Source organism: Rhodotorula toruloides (assembly GCF_000320785.1).
Source record: "Rhodotorula toruloides NP11 unplaced genomic scaffold Scaffold14, whole genome shotgun sequence".
Lineage (NCBI taxonomy): Eukaryota > Fungi > Basidiomycota > Microbotryomycetes > Sporidiobolales > Sporidiobolaceae > Rhodotorula > Rhodotorula toruloides.
In genome coordinates this window covers 14,639-31,103 of record NW_015622974.1, presented here as the reverse complement: position 1 = coordinate 31,103, position 16,465 = coordinate 14,639, and the positions used below count along the sequence as shown (strand labels likewise).

Genomic DNA, 16,465 nt, shown 5'->3' with positions numbered 1-16,465 from the left:
CGTTCAGTGGACGCCTCAGCGCGGCGATGAAGGGACGCAGGTCACCATCGTCCTCGACTCGGCCGCCATCCAGTCCGCCCGCCCCTCTCCCTACTCCAACATGCCCGCCTCGTTCGGCGCGGGTTCACCTCAACTCGACAGCACTGGCACGCCCCATCCAGGCGTCAACCGTCGCTTTGCTGTCATCTTCGGTCAGGCCCAAGCGCCGACCAAGTTCACTCGCGCGCAGGCGATCGACGGGAACGGAGTCGGGCAGAGCATGTCGGCGGGACCGAACGAGGAGGACGCCTTTGTCGTCCTGACGACTTTCGTGCCCTCGCGGCATGCGATGGGTCCGCCAGGAGAGCGGGTGATGGTCCTCGTGCAGAGCATCGACGTCGACACCGGCGCGGTCGTCGAGTCGTGCATCGTGGGCGAGTGGGACCCGCAGCAGGCGATTTCGGCGTATGGGCAGCGCGCGCCGACGACGCCGAGGGTCAGTCAGCTGAAGCGGAGCGGGGAGGACTTGAGCAGCGGTCGCGAGGCGCCTGGGTTGCGCAGTCCGGCAGGGTCAGTGCATGGCAGTCCTGCGCGCGGGCAGGGCGAATGGCATCACGCGTCTGCCGCGCACACGCCCAACATTCCTCAACACGCGCAAATGCCCGGCCTCGACGCCTACGACGCTTCCGCCGCCGCTCTCGCCGTCCCTCTCCCCGCTCCCGCTCCTCCCGCCGCCTCGACTTCCACCGCTCTCCCTCCACCTCCACCTCCTCCGCTTCGACCCCTGAACTCGGGCCAGTACCCGCCACAACCCGAACTCATCCGGACGTCGCAGATCCACGCGGCGAAGAACGGCTACGGCGCGACCTACTCGCACAAGGTCGTTCTCAAGCTGCAGGGTGACCTCAACACGATGGCGATGGGATGGACGAACGAGGAGTGGACGGCGCGACGACGACTCGTCCAGTTCTGGCCTCAGCAGGACGGCCAGGTCATCAACGTCACCTTCCGTCCGATTCCGCAGACCGAATACGTCCAGAACTCGATCGTCATCTCGTGCATCTTCCGAGACGACTTTAACGAGTGCTTCGTCACCTCCGTCGACACGATCTACCTCCTCGAGGCGCTCGTCGGGTCGCGCTTCACCGTCGAGGAGAAGAATCGCATTCGGCGAAACCTCGAGGGCTTCAAGCCGCAGACCGTCTCGAAGGCCAAGCCTGATGCGGAACCGTTCTTCAAGCTCATCATGGGCTTTCCGAATCCCAAGCCGCGCAACATCGAGAAGGACGTCAAGGTGTTCCCGTGGAAGATCCTTGCGCAGGCGCTCAAGAAGATCATGTCGAAATACGTGCGTCTCGCTCCACTCTCTCCCCTCTTCCGAGCGCTGTCGCTGACAGATGTCCTCACGCAGTCCGCCAATTACCCTCTCAACCCGGACGGCACACCCGTTGGCGGCCTCGCTCCCGCCCGTCCAGTCGAAGGTTCCGCAGCCGGCGAGTCACCTCAAGTCGACGGCGCTTCGCCGAACGACGAGCACGCCTCGCCTCGCCTCAACACGGTCGCCGGTCCCTCGAGCTCGACTACATCGCCGAACCTCTCGCACGATACGTCGCCACATTTGCAGCAGTCGTCCTACGCGCAGCAGCAGCAGTACGTCGAGGCTGGCCCTTCTGGCGCAACGCATACCCCGCCTCAGCCGCAGACGAGCTCGGCATCTTCGAGCCAGGTCTTTGCGTCGTACCCCACGCCCCAGACCGCCTACCCGACTCCGCTGCCCGTTGCGAACGGCTCGCCTGCTGCATCGGCGGGTTACTCGGCGTACCAGCCTGATTCGTCGGCTGCGTCTGCGGCGTCTGGCCTCTTCCCGAGCGCGGAGGACTACGGCGTCTCGGCGTCGCACTTCCAGCAGCAGCATCAGGTCGACGGTATGCAGCCACACCTGAGGAGCTACTCGGAAGGCGGGCAGTACGGCGCCGTTCAGCAGGACGCGCAGCAGCCACAGGCCTCGGGATACTCGAGCGCGACAAACGGCGACCAGGGCGACGAGTCAGCGCAGCAACAGTACGCGAAGGACGAGCCGCCGCAGCGAAACGGTCAGGAGCAGCAGCAGCGCGACGACGCCGACGCGGCATGATCCGACCGACGAACAGCTCCCTTCGCCTTTCTCCCACGCTCCCGGCGCCCTCCTTTCGACACCTTCTTGACGATATCCCCTCTCGGCTTGATTTCTGTACGTGCTGCTTGTAGGCGGACGGACGGACAGTCGCTCCCAGTTGTTACGATACCCCCTTCTCCTCAGTCGTTTGCTCCCCTCTCCCGCTTGCTCTCCTCGCTTCGCAGTAGTCAGTGCCCCTCTGTCCCGATGCAACGTTTTACACTACACCCCGTCTAGCCACGCCTGCGAGGGATATTGTCAACTGAACTTGGGACTTCGAATCTTCGAGAGCACAAGGCGAGCCGACCTCGTTCGCTTGTCGCTCTCTTGCTGTCGCTTTGCACTCGCTCAGCGCTAGAACAGACTCTATAGAACACTCGCACTCAGCCAGCCAGCACACACCCAGCTTGCACGGCACCTCGAGCACCCACCCTCATCACCCAAGCTCTCTCCTCTCCCCTCGCTTTTCTCGACCAGCTTGAACAATGACGAGCGTTATTGGATTCGGTGCGTGATGGATCCCGTCCTTTTCGTGGAGACGGGACTCGCGAGGCTGACTTCACCGCGCGCGCAGACATCGGCCAGTACGGCTCCAAGGTGAGATGAGCTTCCGTCACGAGGCGATGCTCGCTGTTTGCGCGGGTTGTAGCGGTGGCTTGGAGCTGGAGTAGCTCAGAAGGGGTCTTGGACTGCTCAGGAGCTGCGCATGCTGACCTTGGGACTCTGCAGATTGGTGCCGCCCGCAACCGTGGTATCGACATCCTCGTCAACGAGACCTCGAACCGCGCGACTCCGTACGTCTACCCTCTCACCCGAACACGAGACGAGTACTGACGAGTTTGCGGGAAACAGCTCCCTTGTCGCGTTCGGCCCGAGGTCGCGCATGATCGGTGAGGCGGCCAAGACGCAGGAGACATCCAACTTCCGCAACACCGTCGGCTCGCTCAAGCGCCTCATCGGCCGGACAATCGAGTGAGTGGCGCGTCGTCGGATGTGAAAGCGAGGCGTCGACTGACGGCCTCTGTTCCGCGCAGCGACCCGGATGTCGAGGTTGAGAAGCAGTTCATGAACGCCGAGATTGTCAAGGTCGGCAACACCGTCGGTGTAAACGTAAGTTGCGAGTCGAGCACTTGTGCGAGCTGCCTGCTGACTTTTTGCTTTGAACAGGTCAACTACCTCGGCGAGCAGGCGACCTTCTCCGCGACTCAGCTCTACGCCATGTTCCTCGCCAAGCTCCGCGACACCGCCGCCGCTGAGCTCAAGTCGGCCGTCAACGACGTCACCATCGCCGTCCCCGTCTGGTACACCGAGGCGCAGCGCCGCGCCGTCCTCGACGCCGCCGAGATTGCCGGCCTCAACTGCCTCCGCCTCATCAACGACACCACCGCGACCGCTCTCGGCTACGGTATCACCAAGACCGACCTCCCCACCACCGAGGAGCCCTCGAGGAACGTTGCTTTCGTCGACATCGGCCACTCGGACTACTCCGTCTCCATCGTCTCGTTCAACAAGGGTCAGCTCGTTGTCCGCTCGACTGCCTTCGACCGTCACTTCGGTGGCCGCGACTTCGACCTCGCCCTCGTCCGCCACTTTGCGAAGGAGTTTGAGACCAAGTACAAGATCGACGTCCTCTCGAACAAGAAAGCCACTTTCCGTCTCTCGGCTGCGGTCGAGAAGCTGAAGAAGATCCTCTCGGCCAACCCTGTCGCACCCCTCTCGGTCGAGTCGATCATGAACGACATCGACGCGTCGTCGACGATGGAGCGCGAGCAGTTCGAGGAGCTCATCAAGCCCCTTCTCGAGAAGGCGACCAAGCCTCTCGAGGAGGCCCTCGCCGCCTCGGGCTTGACCAAGGAGGACATCGAGACTGTCGAGCTCGTCGGTGGCTCGACCCGTGTCCCCTCGCTCAAGCAGGCCATCCAGGACTACTTCGGTCGTCCCCTCTCGTTCACCACGAACCAGGACGAGGCCATCGCGCGCGGAGCCACCCTCGCCTGCGCCCAGGTCTCGCCCGTCTTCAAGGTCCGCGAGTTCACCACCACCGACGCCCAGCTCTTCCCGATCAAGTTTGTCTGGGAGGCGTCGGCTGACGCGCCCGCCGATGAGGGCACCGAGATTGTCGCATTCGACGTCGGAAACGCCATCCCTTCGACGAAGATCCTCTCGTTCGCCCGCACCGAGCCGTTCGAGCTCGAGGCCCGCTACGCCAACCCCGAGCTCCTCCCCGGCGGCATCAACCCCTTCATCGGCAAGTACACCGTCAAGGGCGTCAAGCCGGCTGTCGAGGGCGGCAAGAACACGGTGAAGGTCAAGGCCCGCCTCAACCTCTCGGGCTGCCTCTCTTTCGAGGGTGCTACGCTCATCGAGCAGGGCCCCGAGGAGGACGAGGCTACCCCCGCGCCCATGGAGACTGACGGTGCCGCCGCCGCTCCTGCCGAGGGTGCCGATGCTGCGCCCGCCGAACCTCCGAAGAAGGTCCGCAAGACGACCAAGACCGCGCTCCCGACCGTCGCCGCCGGCCTCCGCCTCGACACGTCGATCGTCAACGAGTTCCGCGAGAAGGAGGGCCAGATGCACGCGTCCGACAAGCTCGTCATCGAGACCGAGGACCGCAAGAACGCGCTCGAGGAGTTCGTCTACGAGGTGCGCGACCGCCTCGAGGGCGGCTGGAAGAAGTACTCGTCCGAGGAGGACAAGGAGAAGCTCCGCCAGCTCGCGTCGCAGGCCGAGGACTGGCTCTACTCGGAGGAGGGCGAGGACGCGACCAAGAGCGCGTACGTCGAGCGCCTCGACGGCCTCAAGGCCATCGCCGACCCGGTCGCGCTCCGCTACCGCGAGCAGGACGACCGCCCCCGCGCCGCCGCCCAGCTCCGCGAGCTCCTCAACGAGTACCAGGCCAAGGTCGACTCTGGAGACCTCTCGCACTTGCCCGAGGACAAGCTGCAAAAGGTCGTCGAGACCGTCGCCAACACCCAGGCTTGGGTCTCGAACAAGCTCGCGTCGCAGGCCGAGAAGATGCCGTGAGTCCTCGCAGTCTCTTTTACGCCGTCTCAGCCAGGGCAATGAAGCGGAGAAGGCACCGAATCGAGCCAATACTGACGAACACCCTCTGAACTCGACAGGTACGAGAAGCTTTCGATCACTTCCGCCGAGATGTTGGCCCGCCGCGAAGCCATCTTCAACGAACTCCAGCCGATCGTCACGATTCCGAAGCCTAAGGCCAAGACGGAGGAGGCTCCCAAGGCCGAGGAGACTCCCGAGGTCGACATGAAGGACGCCAAGGACGTCCCCGTTGAGGGCGACAAGCCCAAGGAGGACGACATGAAGGTCGACGAGCTCGACTAAGCGTGTCAAGCACGCCGCACGCTCAGCCCGATCCGCCTGCTCTCGTCTCGTCGTTGCCCTATCTCGCATACCACCTACCCACCACTCGCACTTACTCCTGCAGCAGCTCCTGTAAAAGCGCTCCCGTTCTTCTCCTCCGTACAAAACGCGATGAAACTAGACGTTCCGTTCTCGCCAAACTCGTATGGACGTCGTTCCTCGCTCATCGAGTAGGAGGAGAAGGTCGACTCGCTCGCGCTTTCCCGCCCCGCTCCTTCTTCGCTCCCTTGCGCGCTCGGGTGCTGGTTCTCTACAACAGCGTATATTGCGCAGCGGTGTAAACAGCGACGGATCTCTAGGTAAGGAAACGACAGCTCGGAATAAATAATGAGAGGGAGGAGGACAAGAACGGTTGCGACGGAGATGTGAGGGGCGGAACATGGCGCTGCGAGGGGCTCAAGCAGATGGAGGCGGCTGAGGATAAATGTGCGAGTCATGCGAGGCATGCGGATGCGATGCATACGAGAAAGACTGCCGGGGATCTTGCGAGTACTGCTGGTGGTGGCTGTAGTCGAGCTGATGAGTGCTAGAGAATGCGGACGAGGCTTCGTGCGAGATGTGCTCGTACTCCTGCGCCGGGTAAGCTGAGGTGTACGAGTTGGCGTGAGCCTGATGCGCCTGCGATTTTTGCAGCGAGCGATGCGATGGTGGCGGTAGAGACTGGTACTGTAGGGTTGTGGCGGCAGAGGGGTAGGCGGTGCGACCGGGAGAACGGTAGAGTGTGGCGTTACTCGGTCCTCCGGCGTCGGGAGACGTGACCTGATACACGTGCTGGGCATCCTGCACGTCCGGCTCAGGCGCTACGAGCGGAGGAGACGGTCTCTCATACAGATGCGGCGCCCACGTCGAGGATGTCGCCGGCTGATTGACGTAGACTGCGTTGGTGGTGTGCTGCAGATTGGCCGTTGGCGGTCGAGGATGGGTTGCTGCATGTCGAAGGGCGCTTGGATGTTCGTAAGGCTCGCTATAAGATGAGGAGAGGCCGGCAGATGAAGGCGGGGAGAGGTAATGAGCGGGAGGAGCGTAGGCGGACGAGAGCGTCGGATTAGTCGCAGGCGCCTGTTGAGGCGGAGCGACCGAACGATGTGCTACTTGGGGCTGAGAAGTGTGATACGATGCCTGAGCGAGAGAAGATCTGTCAGCATCGAAGACATAGTGAGGATATAGTCGGACGTACCATGACCGACGGATGGGGGCTCATGGTCAAGCCGAGCGCGGACGAGAAGTGCGTGACCGTTGCAGGCGCCGAAGCCGGCATCAAGTGCGGCTGAAGGACGGCAGGATGGACTGTCGACGGCGACGTGGCCACTGGCTCGTGCAACTGGCGGAAGTGCGGGTGGGCCGCGTTGTCCTGACCTTCGTAGGTCGCCATGGCCGAAGCGGGAAGCGACCAGTCGCCGTAGTGCGTCCATCCTGCTGTCGAAGGCGTCGGCAATGAGGCGTAGGCAGGCGAGCCTTGCGAGGATGACGCCGTTGATGAGCTATCGCCTGCTGCCGCTCCGTCGTACGCGCCAAGTGCTCCTCCCACCGTCTGCTGCTGGACGTAGCCGTGGTATGAGGCATCGTAGGTGGTTCGTCGAGGGAGTTGAGAGGGCGAAAGACGGAGAGAGGGGCGAGTGGCGCGCGAGCTGCCGGACGAGACGGAGCGTTTCGGCTTCGAAGCCTTGCCCTGCGTCTTGGCCGGCGAGTAGCGGTAGTCTGTGCGCCATAGATGAGCGAAAGAAAAGTCAGCATCGTTTGGCCTCGGCCTGCTCGATGCGGAGGATTGTGGAGCTGGAGGATGGGGAACAAAAGAGGATGAGGGGGTGCTCGCCGACTTACCAGGATACGCTCGCTGATGCTCCAGCTTACGCTGCTTGGCGAGCTCCTCGTAATGTTGCTTGAGCTGCCGGTGAAAGCGGAAGAGTGAGCCGGAGATGCCTCGGACGCAGGCAAGCGGAGGGGCGAGGGATGCTCCGGCTCACCTCTGGGTCCGCGCCCCGCCACATCTCGGAAATGATCTGCGCATCGAAGGGACCAATTCAGTGGGTGCGTATTCTCCGGCGGTTGTTCGCGGACGCGCGCAGCACCGCCTCGAGGAAGAGGACGCACCTTGGACAGCTCGCCCTGCGACTTGCGCAGGCCCGGATCGTCCTCCTGCATCTGCCTGAGCTGTGCCGTCCGGAAGATAAGCCATGCGTTCATCGGACGAGGTGGGCGGTCGGTGCGGCTGTTGTTCGTTGGCGCTTCATCGGCAGTGAGGGGCGAGTTGCGGGACGTCGTGGGCGAGGGCGAGGGTTGCGCGTGTCGTAGGTCGTCTTCTGCATGTGAACGCGACATTGCGACGGTGTCAGTTGGCAGAAGAGACACGAGCAACGATGGCCGGCACTCACCATTGTAGCCGCTCGCGCCCAAAGCGCCGTCGCAGCGGGCCCCAGCGTTCTGCATTGACGATGATGAAGAAGCGAAGCAGTCTGCTTGATGTGGCCTGGATCTCGGGCGCGGGATCTTTGCGACCGGGAAGCGACAGGAAGACGGGCAAACGCCCTCGACGAGTGTGAAGGGTAGGGGGTGCGGACGGCCCGGCAGGCGCTCACGCCAGCGCCCGACGATTAAAACAGACCAGCGTCGAGTGCCTGCCCGTCGGGAGACGAACGAGAAATCCCTTCGAGTCGGCCCCAGCCAGACGAAGATGGGGATCCCGGACAAAGGCAAGGGGGACCCGCCAAGTTCTCCTCGACGGAGGTTCAGTACCGGTGGCTTCGTCACGCAGGTAATGAACGGGTGAGCCGCCGCACACCCGCTGATCTTCCTGCTGCCCGTTGCACCGAGCGTTCGTCGTCTCGACCCTGCTGAAGGCGAGGCAGATGGGCGAGGATGGCGGGGTCGGGCGGATGATGCGCGCCGCGCTGAATCGAGAACACTGATTGAGCAGGAGCCCGCGCGTCGATCGAAGAAGCTCGCGAGACGCAGAGCGGTGCGAGCGTGAGAGGAGGAGGAAGTGAGGAGGAGGACAAGATTGCGTCGGCAGTTGGTCCGGCGGTTCAGCCTATCAATCAGCAGCTGGCAGCGCGGTGACTGAGCCCAGTCAGACGTGTTCCTGGATCGGGATTGAGCGAGTCGTCTCTCGTGGAGAGAACAAAAGAACCGGAGCTCAGGCGGAACAGGCGGTCATCGAGCGCCTCTGGGACAGCAGTCGACTCGGCCGTGCTTTCTGGTGGTCTGTAGCAGAGTTGTACAGCAAGCAATCGGGTGCCAGGCTGTAGTGGAGCGCGAGGGCGAGAGCTAACCCGCGAGCGAGAGGGTCCTCAGTGGGACTTTGCCGCTTACGCTCGCCCACCACGCTCAGAAAGGGCGAGAGCACGCCATGGCTACTCAACGGAGGGCATTCAAGCTCAAGCTACTGCTTGCGAGTGCGCTCGCTCCCGTCTCCCCGCCGCTGCTCCCTCATCACTGACGTTCGTTGCCTCATCGCCCCATCTCGACTCGCGCACCATTCGGGCTGATGCAGTCGATACGGCGTTCCTTTTCCTCGAGTTGGGCGTCGGCATCGTGGTCGGGAGTCTCGCGCTTGTAGCAGACAGCTTCCACATGTGAGTTCTCCTGCGCGAGCGCGCCCCTCTCGGCAATCTTGCTCAGTCCGTACGGCACAGCTGACCATGCCCTTCGACCGTTTTGACAGGCTCAACGATGTCTGCAGTCTGATCGTCGCGCTTCAGGCGCTCAAGCTTGCCGAGAACAAGTCGTCGTCCTCGAAACTCTCGTACGGGTGGCAGCGGGCAGAAGTCCTCGGCGGTGCGTTCCTTTCGTTCCGTGCGGAGAAGGAGGGCTCATGATGCTCTCAACAGCCCTGATCAACGGCGTGTTCCTCCTCGCGCTGTGCTTCTCGATCGGCATGGAAGCGATCGCTCGCTTCGTCAACTACACCGGTGCGTCTCGCCTGTGACATCGGCAGCCCTCTCCGAGCTGACCACACGTTTTGCGCAGAGGTCACACAACCGAAGCTCATCGTCGCCGTCGGAAGTGCCGGCTTGCTGTCCAATATCATCGGTCTCTTCCTCTTCCACGACCACGGTGGACATTCGCACGGCGGCGGAGGCCACGGACACTCGCACGGTGGATCGGCGTCGGCGACGAAGGCGTCTCACAACGGTCACAGCCATGCCAATGGTCACGCACATGACGAGCCGAGCGACCGCACCCCGCTTCTCTCGCGCAACGGTCGGGGCGATTCCTCCGCACCTTCATCCCGCCCCGCTTCTCCCGCCCACCTTTCCGCATCGTCCTCGACTGCCATCGACGATGCCGACACCGCCTCAGAAGCCGGTCTGTCGGACGTTAGCGCCGAGGAAGAGCTCTTTGTCCACCCGGGCGAGTTGCGGGCGAACGTGCTGAAGAAGGCGCACGATGCGGGATACGGTGCGACGACGGGCGTGTCGGGGTCGGCGAGTCAGGCGGCGAGGGATATCGAGAGTCAGCTTGGAGGCGAGCATGCGCACGACGAGGGCGGACACGGCGGTCATGGAGGACACGGAGGACATGGCGAGGGGAGCATGAACATGAAGGGCGTTTTCTTGCATGTCCTTGGCGATGCGGTGCGTTTCCTGCGTCCCGGGTGGCGGAACGAGATTGACTTCGCCTCGGTCTTACAGCTCGGGAACGTCGGCGTCATCGCTGCCGGTCTCTTCATCTGGCTCACAGACTACTGGTGGCGATCCTACTTCGACCCGGCCGTCTCGCTCGTCATCACCGTCATCAGTGCGTTCCGGCGTTGGCCTCGCTCGGCCTCACTCCCGCTGACTATCTTCACCCCGCACTTGCAGTCTTCTCCAGCGCTCTTCCTCTTGGTGAGCTCGCTCTCACTACGGAAGACTCAGGACGCAGACCTGACATCTTTCACGCGCAGTCAAATCCGCCTCGTTCATCTTGCTTCAAGGTGTCCCTTCCTCCGTCCCGCTCGAGCGACTACGATCAAGCATCGCCGAGTGCCCTGGCGTGCTCAACGTACACGGTGAGCGAAGTCGCGCTCTTCGGAACTCCAGCTCGTACTGACCACCTCGCTCGCGCAGACTTGCACGTCTGGTCGCTCTCCGAGTCGAAGATTGTCGCCTCAGTTCACATCATGGTCCGCGGGCCGGACCTCGTCAACGTCAGTCGCGAAATCAAGCGTCGCTTCCACCGCTTCGGGATCCACTCTTCGTGTGTTGCTCCTCTCTCCCTCCCTTGCCCTCCGTCCGCGCGGCTAACCGACTTCCTCCGCAGGACCATCCAACCCGAAATCGTCGCCTCCCCATCAGGCGACTCCTCGACCGCCCCGTCCGATCCCTCACACATCTCCGCCACCGCCGCAGCCGAAATCGGGCTCGAGCAAGACGGGTGCCCGATCGTCTGCGTCGCGCCAAACTGCGCGGACAACTCGTGTTGTCCCCCTCCTCCGAATGGGGCGACGGCGGTGCAGCCTGCGATTCCGGGCGTGACGGGGAAGAAGCGGTAGCGCGACGTCGGGCTTGTATAGACTTACGTTCTCCTCTCGTTCCTCTTAGCTTCCTCCTTCTCAGCGCTCGCAATGTAGAGGTTCCTCGCGAGACTCTGCCCAATCTCGCGAGAGAGGCAGAGGATGAGGCTGGCGGACTTCTGTGTATCGAATGACAGGATATGCGTGTGCGTGTGTGTATACGGGAAACCCATGCGTGTATGTTTAGGGTCTGAGTCTGATCAAGCGAGCGAGTACGGGGTTACAACAACCAGGACTTCACGAAAAAAACAGACGAACGAGGGGAAGTTATCGACAGGAAACGAACGAAAGGCGACCGTGAGAGTGGTGAGGAGATGTTAGGAAGCGAGCTGCGCCATCCATGCTCGGACAAAGTCTTGACGCTCTTTCTGCTCGGCGGTCGGAGGTGCGAGAGTCGAGTACGAGGGAGTTTGTGAGCCGGGCGTCGCGGTGGTCGAGTCTGGGTCGTCCTCCTGCTGCTGGAGCACCGCAAGCTTATCCAACTTTCCCGCCACCCCTCCCTCCCCTACCGCTCTCCTCCTCGCCCTCTCAATCTTCTCCCACCCCACCCCCTCCTCGACACACCACCCCGGACTAGGCGTCAAGAACTCCTCCGCCCTCATCGTCGCATCAACGCTCTCGATGAAGCGCGGGAAAGAGGACGAGTCGAGGTGTGTTGTGAGCCAGGTTTTGGTGCGTGTGAGGAGGGACGAGAGCGAGGGGGTGGGCGTTGAGGGGGTTAGGTGCCAGAAGGAGAGGAGGAGGCGCGTGCCGGATGCGAGGGCCTGCCCACCATCCACACTGTCAGCGAGGAGGAGAACGAGGAGCGGAAGCGGACGTACCTCGGTCTCTTCTTGAACCGCTTCGGGCGCAGGCGCATTCTGCTGTATCCGATCCGCCATCGCGTACAGGAGGAGGTTCATCGAGCACGGCAAGCGATACCACGGGATCGGCGGAGCGTCCTTCGCTTCCTCCTCGTCATCCTGCGCACTGACCTCGAACGCCTCATCCACCGAGTTGACCCTATACTTCCTCGTCTCTCCCCGCTCGTCACGGCGCTCAAACACTCTCCTCCCGCACGTCCACCCGAAAAAAGGCCTCACGATCGCCCCCTGCCTCTCGAGCGCCGCATAGTGGTGGTCGAAATCTGGTCTCGCTGGGATTCGGGGGCGCTTGGAGGATCGCGAAGGGGAGAGGGAGCGCAGACGCGAGAGTTGGTAGGTGTATTCGAAGGCGAGGCGGGTCGAGAGTTGGTCGTGGTGGGGGAGGAGCGTGAGGCGGTGTTGTGAGAGGAGGGTGGACAGGGTGGAGGAGACTGTATGGGAGAGCGTTAGTGTGAGTATGGAGGAGCGAAGCGGCCGGGGGAACGCACGTTGGAGGGTGTTGGCGAAGGAGGAAGGGGTGGCCGTCTCGGGGATCACTTTCGCGCGGCGGAGGACGTCAAACTGCGGCGAAGGTCTCGTAAGTCACTTCAAGCTCACGTCAATGAGCCCGACCACTCACATGCAAGTCTGCGACCGTTCGCCCGACGTTGCCGTCCTCCTCATAGCCGGGCACGAGTCGGACAGTCTTTGCCTCGGTCTCCCCGCTCAAGCAGCAGCAGCATTCCTCGCCCGAGTCTTCCCGTGCAGTCGTCCAGTCGCACCCGCTCTTCTCCGTCTCGGGCGTGAGCAACATGCCCATCTCCTCTGCGAGTCTCTCCAACCCGTCACTGTCCTCTCCCTCGCGCTTGGTCGTGGCGTCCCTGATCGCCGAGTACTCCCATGGCCCGAACGAGTCGCTGTCTGCTGCCCGTGCGAACGAGTCGAGCACGACGGCGGCGCAGGTCGAGGTGCTGGCCTGCTGCTGGAGGAGCGGCTGGGTCGAGGTCGAGTCGTGTGCCGGCGAGGCGGGGCCGGTCATGGCGCTCTCGGCGACTCTGAGCGAGTCTCAGCCAGCAGTGAGCAGTGAGCAGGAGCAGGGGACAAGCAGCGAGCTGTGCGAGAACAACAAGCTAATCGACCCGATCGAGCAGCGCAGAACATTGCGAAAAAGGCGAGCAAACACACCGACTGGACGAGTGTGGTAGCTAGCAGAGGAATAGTAGTGTACTGGTAGCAACAGTCAGTCAACCTGCGCCCTCTCGAATTAATTTGAGCGCACCCCTTCGTCGACGAGGCGATGACGAGGGTCTCTCGTCGTCTCCATCTTCCGCTCTCGCTACTCTCGCTTGAAGTGCACACGACTGGCAGGGCTCACTCTCCCACTGAACTCCCGCACACCACCCACCTCCACTTCCCGCCCTCTCCTCTCCCTCGCACACCCCGATGGACTACCAGCAGTCCAACAACCGCCCTCGCTCCGTCGCGACAGGCCACACGGGCGTGTCGAGGCGCAGCTCAGTCACGAGCAGGCAGTCGCAGCTCATCAAGAAGAACACCGGTCAGTCCCGCGTGTGCTCGTTGAGCGCTTAGGAGGGCGAGGGCGATGAGCGAGGAGGCGGGGCGAAGAGGGGGGCACGGCGATCTCGCTCTGCCTGCACAGCGAGGGATGCGCTCGGCGGTCAAGGGGTGGAGAAGCACGAAGAATCTCTCGCACAGCGAGCCAACATCTCCCGGGTACTGACTCTCCTCGACCCCGTTACACCAGGCCCCTTCGAGCTGCGCCCCTCGGACATCCTCATCGAGCGCTTCTCGGCATGGAAGCGCCTCGTCAAGAACCTCATCACCTACTTTGAGGGCATCGCAGACATCGAGGTGCGTTCGCGGGTTCTCCTCTGGAAGCCGATCGAGCGGGGTCTGACGATTTCTGCGCGGATTGGGGCAGGCTAACACGGCAAAGGAGCTGGCGAGGCTGGGAGGCGTCATTCAAGTTCCTTTCGTAAGTTGAGAGGTACTTCTACGGCGAGATTCGGGCGAGCTAACGAGGACGTCGGGCGCAGCGCGAGGGCAACCAGTTCCTCGGCGAGGGAGGCGTCCAGGACATCTTCTACGGCGTCGTGAGTCGGCGCATCTCGCCCATGACAATTCTCGACCAACGAGCTGACAGGCGCTCTTCCCCGCAGCGCGAGCGCACCCGCCTGATCGCCGACAACCACGCCAGCCTCGCCAAGACGGTCGAAGGCTCGATCGTGCAGCACCTCCAGAAACTCCTGACCGAAGTCAAGGCGCACATCAAGAACATCCAACAAGACACGGGCAAACTTGCTGCCTCGGTCGCCAAGGAGCGCGAGATCTCGACCAAGATGATTACCGACCTCGCGAGGAGTATCACGATGCTCAAGAACACGCCCATGGGCGTCCAGGCCAAGGAGGACCCGTGGTACACCAATTCGCTGGTTGCGCGCCAGTTGCAGAAGCAGGTCCATGAGGAGAACGCGCTCCAGAAGAGCATCATCATTATGCAGCAGAACTCGGAGCACTTTGAGGAGGGCGTCGTCCGCGCGATCCAGATGGCGTGGCAGACCTTTGACGAGTGGAAGTGAGTCCCGCGTCCCTTCTTCCGCCCGCCCAGAACGCTCGCTGACGCGATCGTCCCTCCGCCTTGCAGCGCCCGCGCGTCGTCGCAGGTCCAGGAGACGTGGTCGACGATGGGCCAACTCATGCGCTCTGTCGCGCCGACGACCGAGTGGATCGCGTTCGCCTCGCGCTCCGAGTACCTCCTCGACCCCGAGACGCCGCTCCGGAACCCGATGACGATCAACTACCCGGGCAAGGACGACCCGTCCGTGATCCCCGTCCACCAGGGTATCCTCGAGCGCAAGAAGCGCTACACCAAGACGTACAAGGAGTCGTTCTATATCCTCACCCCCGCTGGTTACCTCCACGAGTACCCCTCGTCCGACCTCTCGAAGCACCCGATGCCGGAACTCTCCCTCTTCCTCCCCGAGTGCACGCTCGGCGCACCGACCAACCCGCACGCACGCAGCCACAAGTTCCACATCGAGGGAAAGAAGAGTATCGGGGGAGACGTCGGCCACAAGTCGGGATTGTTTGCTCTCGACGCGAGCTTTACGTTCCGCGCGAGGAGCCACGATGAGATGCTCGAGTGGTGGAACGACTGCAAGCAGCTCTCCAAGGTCTACCGTGCGTCCCCCCCTCTCCCTCCCTCGTTCGTAACTGACGCTCTTCTCGCTCGTCGCTCGCACAGTCACCGCCTCCGAGCCATTCGACCGTTCCGGCCCCGTCCCCGCCGCCGTCCGTTCGGCAGGCTACGTCGAAGAAGACGAAGACGAGCTCGAAGACTCGGAGGGTGGGTCGTCTGTCGAAGAATCCGAGTATGAGGACGAGGAGGAGGAGGAGGACGACGAACACCGTCACCATGCGTCGCACTCGTACGCTCAGCAACAGCAGGGAGCAAACGTCGCGCCTGGCTCGACCGGCGCGCCGCAGCTTGGCCCCGCTGCCGCTGTGGGCGGGAACGGACACAATGAGGGAGCGCCGGCGTATTCGGCGCCTGCGGAGGGCTCGGGAATCCAGGTTGGACACGACGGGTATGCGGTGGAGAAGAAGGGACCGGTTGGGGGTGCGGGTGGTGCGGGTCCCTCCGGCACGAGCGGCGCGGCAGCGGGTGGGGCGTCGCACCATGACGGCGACGATGAGGAGGAAGAGACGGACGAGGACGAGACGGAGGACGACGACGCGGCTGAGACGGCGGATGAGCATCAGCAGTCCACGGCTGGGGAGGAGAAGCCCACTGCTGTCGGACACTTTGTTGAACAGCTTGGTGGTGCTGGCGAGGAGGAGAAGAACAAGGCGTGAACGCGGCGCTCGACTCTCGACTCGACTCGACTCGACTCGACTCTACGAAACGGACCCTCTCTTCCCTCTCCGACTGATACACGCTCGCTCGCTCCCTCGACTTATCCTACCTCGAACACTCTCTCCTAAGCATCTGTTCAAACCCGTACAGTAGTAGCATCTCCCGTCAACTCTCTCGCCTAATTTGCCGATCGCGGCGTCTGTGCAAAGGACTCTTGCTTGTTAACCCTCGAAGGTGCTGCGCTGTGAATAGAATGCTGCGAGGTGGTTGAGGGTAGTGTAGGAGAGCGCGAGGAGAGGCGAGAGGGGGGGTGAGCAGGCAGACGAGCAGGTCCCGCAAGCAGGACTTCACGACGTAGCCGGGCGCGCTCGTCTACAAGCCCGGAGCAGTTTGAAGCGGCGCGCAGAGCGAATAATCAACGCAGGGAGAAAAACGAGTCCTGGTTCCAGAGGTGGGCGAGCGAGCGAGCGAGTCAGCCTGGCGCTGGATCAGTTGTGCGTGCGTGAGCGCCGATGTGAATGTTGAGCGAGAGTCGTTAGGCCAGGCGAGGGTGAGGTGCGAGCGACGAGGAAAAGAAGCGCAGAACGACTCAAGTCCCTCCGTCGGCTGCATCGTGCGGCAATACTCGTCTGGAGGGCTGGCGCCGTCCTGCCAGCGTCCTGGCAGGTCTTTTGATGTCCGGGTAGAGCGGGAAAGGTCGAAGCTGAGCGGTGTGAGGCGAAGGAAGCTTCTTC

The 16,465-nt window shown here is 62.8% G+C and overlaps 6 protein-coding genes across 6 annotated transcripts; 4 read left to right on the top strand and 2 right to left on the bottom strand.

Moving 5' to 3' along the window:
- Positions 1 to 100: 100 nt before the first annotated feature.
- On the top strand, positions 101 to 2,113 carry RHTO_01539 (transcriptional regulator Medusa; the record flags this gene model as incomplete). Its single annotated transcript, XM_016415220.1, has 2 exons — positions 101 to 1,327; positions 1,391 to 2,113. 2 exons carry the CDS (start codon positions 101 to 103, stop codon positions 2,111 to 2,113), a joined length of 1,950 nt encoding a protein of 649 aa, XP_016272598.1.
- A 506-nt stretch (positions 2,114 to 2,619) lies between these two features.
- RHTO_01538 (protein of heat shock protein Hsp70 family) lies at positions 2,620 to 5,479 on the top strand (the record flags this gene model as incomplete). The annotated part of the gene is made up of 7 exons (XM_016415219.1): positions 2,620 to 2,641; positions 2,709 to 2,731; positions 2,864 to 2,928; positions 2,987 to 3,106; positions 3,169 to 3,244; positions 3,302 to 5,154; positions 5,257 to 5,479. The coding sequence occupies 7 exons, from the start codon at positions 2,620 to 2,622 to the stop codon at positions 5,477 to 5,479; spliced, it is 2,382 nt and encodes a 793-aa protein (XP_016272597.1).
- Positions 5,480 to 5,914: 435 nt separating this feature from the next.
- Positions 5,915 to 7,945, bottom strand: RHTO_01537 (HMG domain containing protein; the record flags this gene model as incomplete). The annotated part of the gene is made up of 6 exons (XM_016415218.1): positions 5,915 to 6,637; positions 6,696 to 7,216; positions 7,340 to 7,403; positions 7,483 to 7,518; positions 7,610 to 7,818; positions 7,891 to 7,945. The coding sequence occupies 6 exons, from the start codon at positions 7,943 to 7,945 to the stop codon at positions 5,915 to 5,917; spliced, it is 1,608 nt and encodes a 535-aa protein (XP_016272596.1).
- Positions 7,946 to 8,864: 919 nt separating this feature from the next.
- RHTO_01536 (solute carrier family 30 (zinc transporter), member 1) lies at positions 8,865 to 10,991 on the top strand (the record flags this gene model as incomplete). Its single annotated transcript, XM_016415217.1, has 10 exons — positions 8,865 to 8,910; positions 9,009 to 9,090; positions 9,180 to 9,292; positions 9,346 to 9,426; positions 9,485 to 10,092; positions 10,150 to 10,255; positions 10,321 to 10,344; positions 10,404 to 10,508; positions 10,567 to 10,696; positions 10,760 to 10,991. The coding sequence occupies 10 exons, from the start codon at positions 8,865 to 8,867 to the stop codon at positions 10,989 to 10,991; spliced, it is 1,527 nt and encodes a 508-aa protein (XP_016272595.1).
- Positions 10,992 to 11,329: 338 nt separating this feature from the next.
- RHTO_01535 (uncharacterized protein) lies at positions 11,330 to 12,893 on the bottom strand (the record flags this gene model as incomplete). The annotated part of the gene is made up of 4 exons (XM_016415216.1): positions 11,330 to 11,776; positions 11,834 to 12,306; positions 12,364 to 12,436; positions 12,495 to 12,893. 4 exons carry the CDS (start codon positions 12,891 to 12,893, stop codon positions 11,330 to 11,332), a joined length of 1,392 nt encoding a protein of 463 aa, XP_016272594.1.
- A 404-nt stretch (positions 12,894 to 13,297) lies between these two features.
- On the top strand, positions 13,298 to 15,730 carry RHTO_01534 (PH domain containing protein; the record flags this gene model as incomplete). Its single annotated transcript, XM_016415215.1, has 7 exons — positions 13,298 to 13,412; positions 13,620 to 13,726; positions 13,797 to 13,850; positions 13,912 to 13,968; positions 14,035 to 14,450; positions 14,520 to 15,055; positions 15,120 to 15,730. The coding sequence occupies 7 exons, from the start codon at positions 13,298 to 13,300 to the stop codon at positions 15,728 to 15,730; spliced, it is 1,896 nt and encodes a 631-aa protein (XP_016272593.1).
- Positions 15,731 to 16,465: the final 735 nt, after the last annotated feature.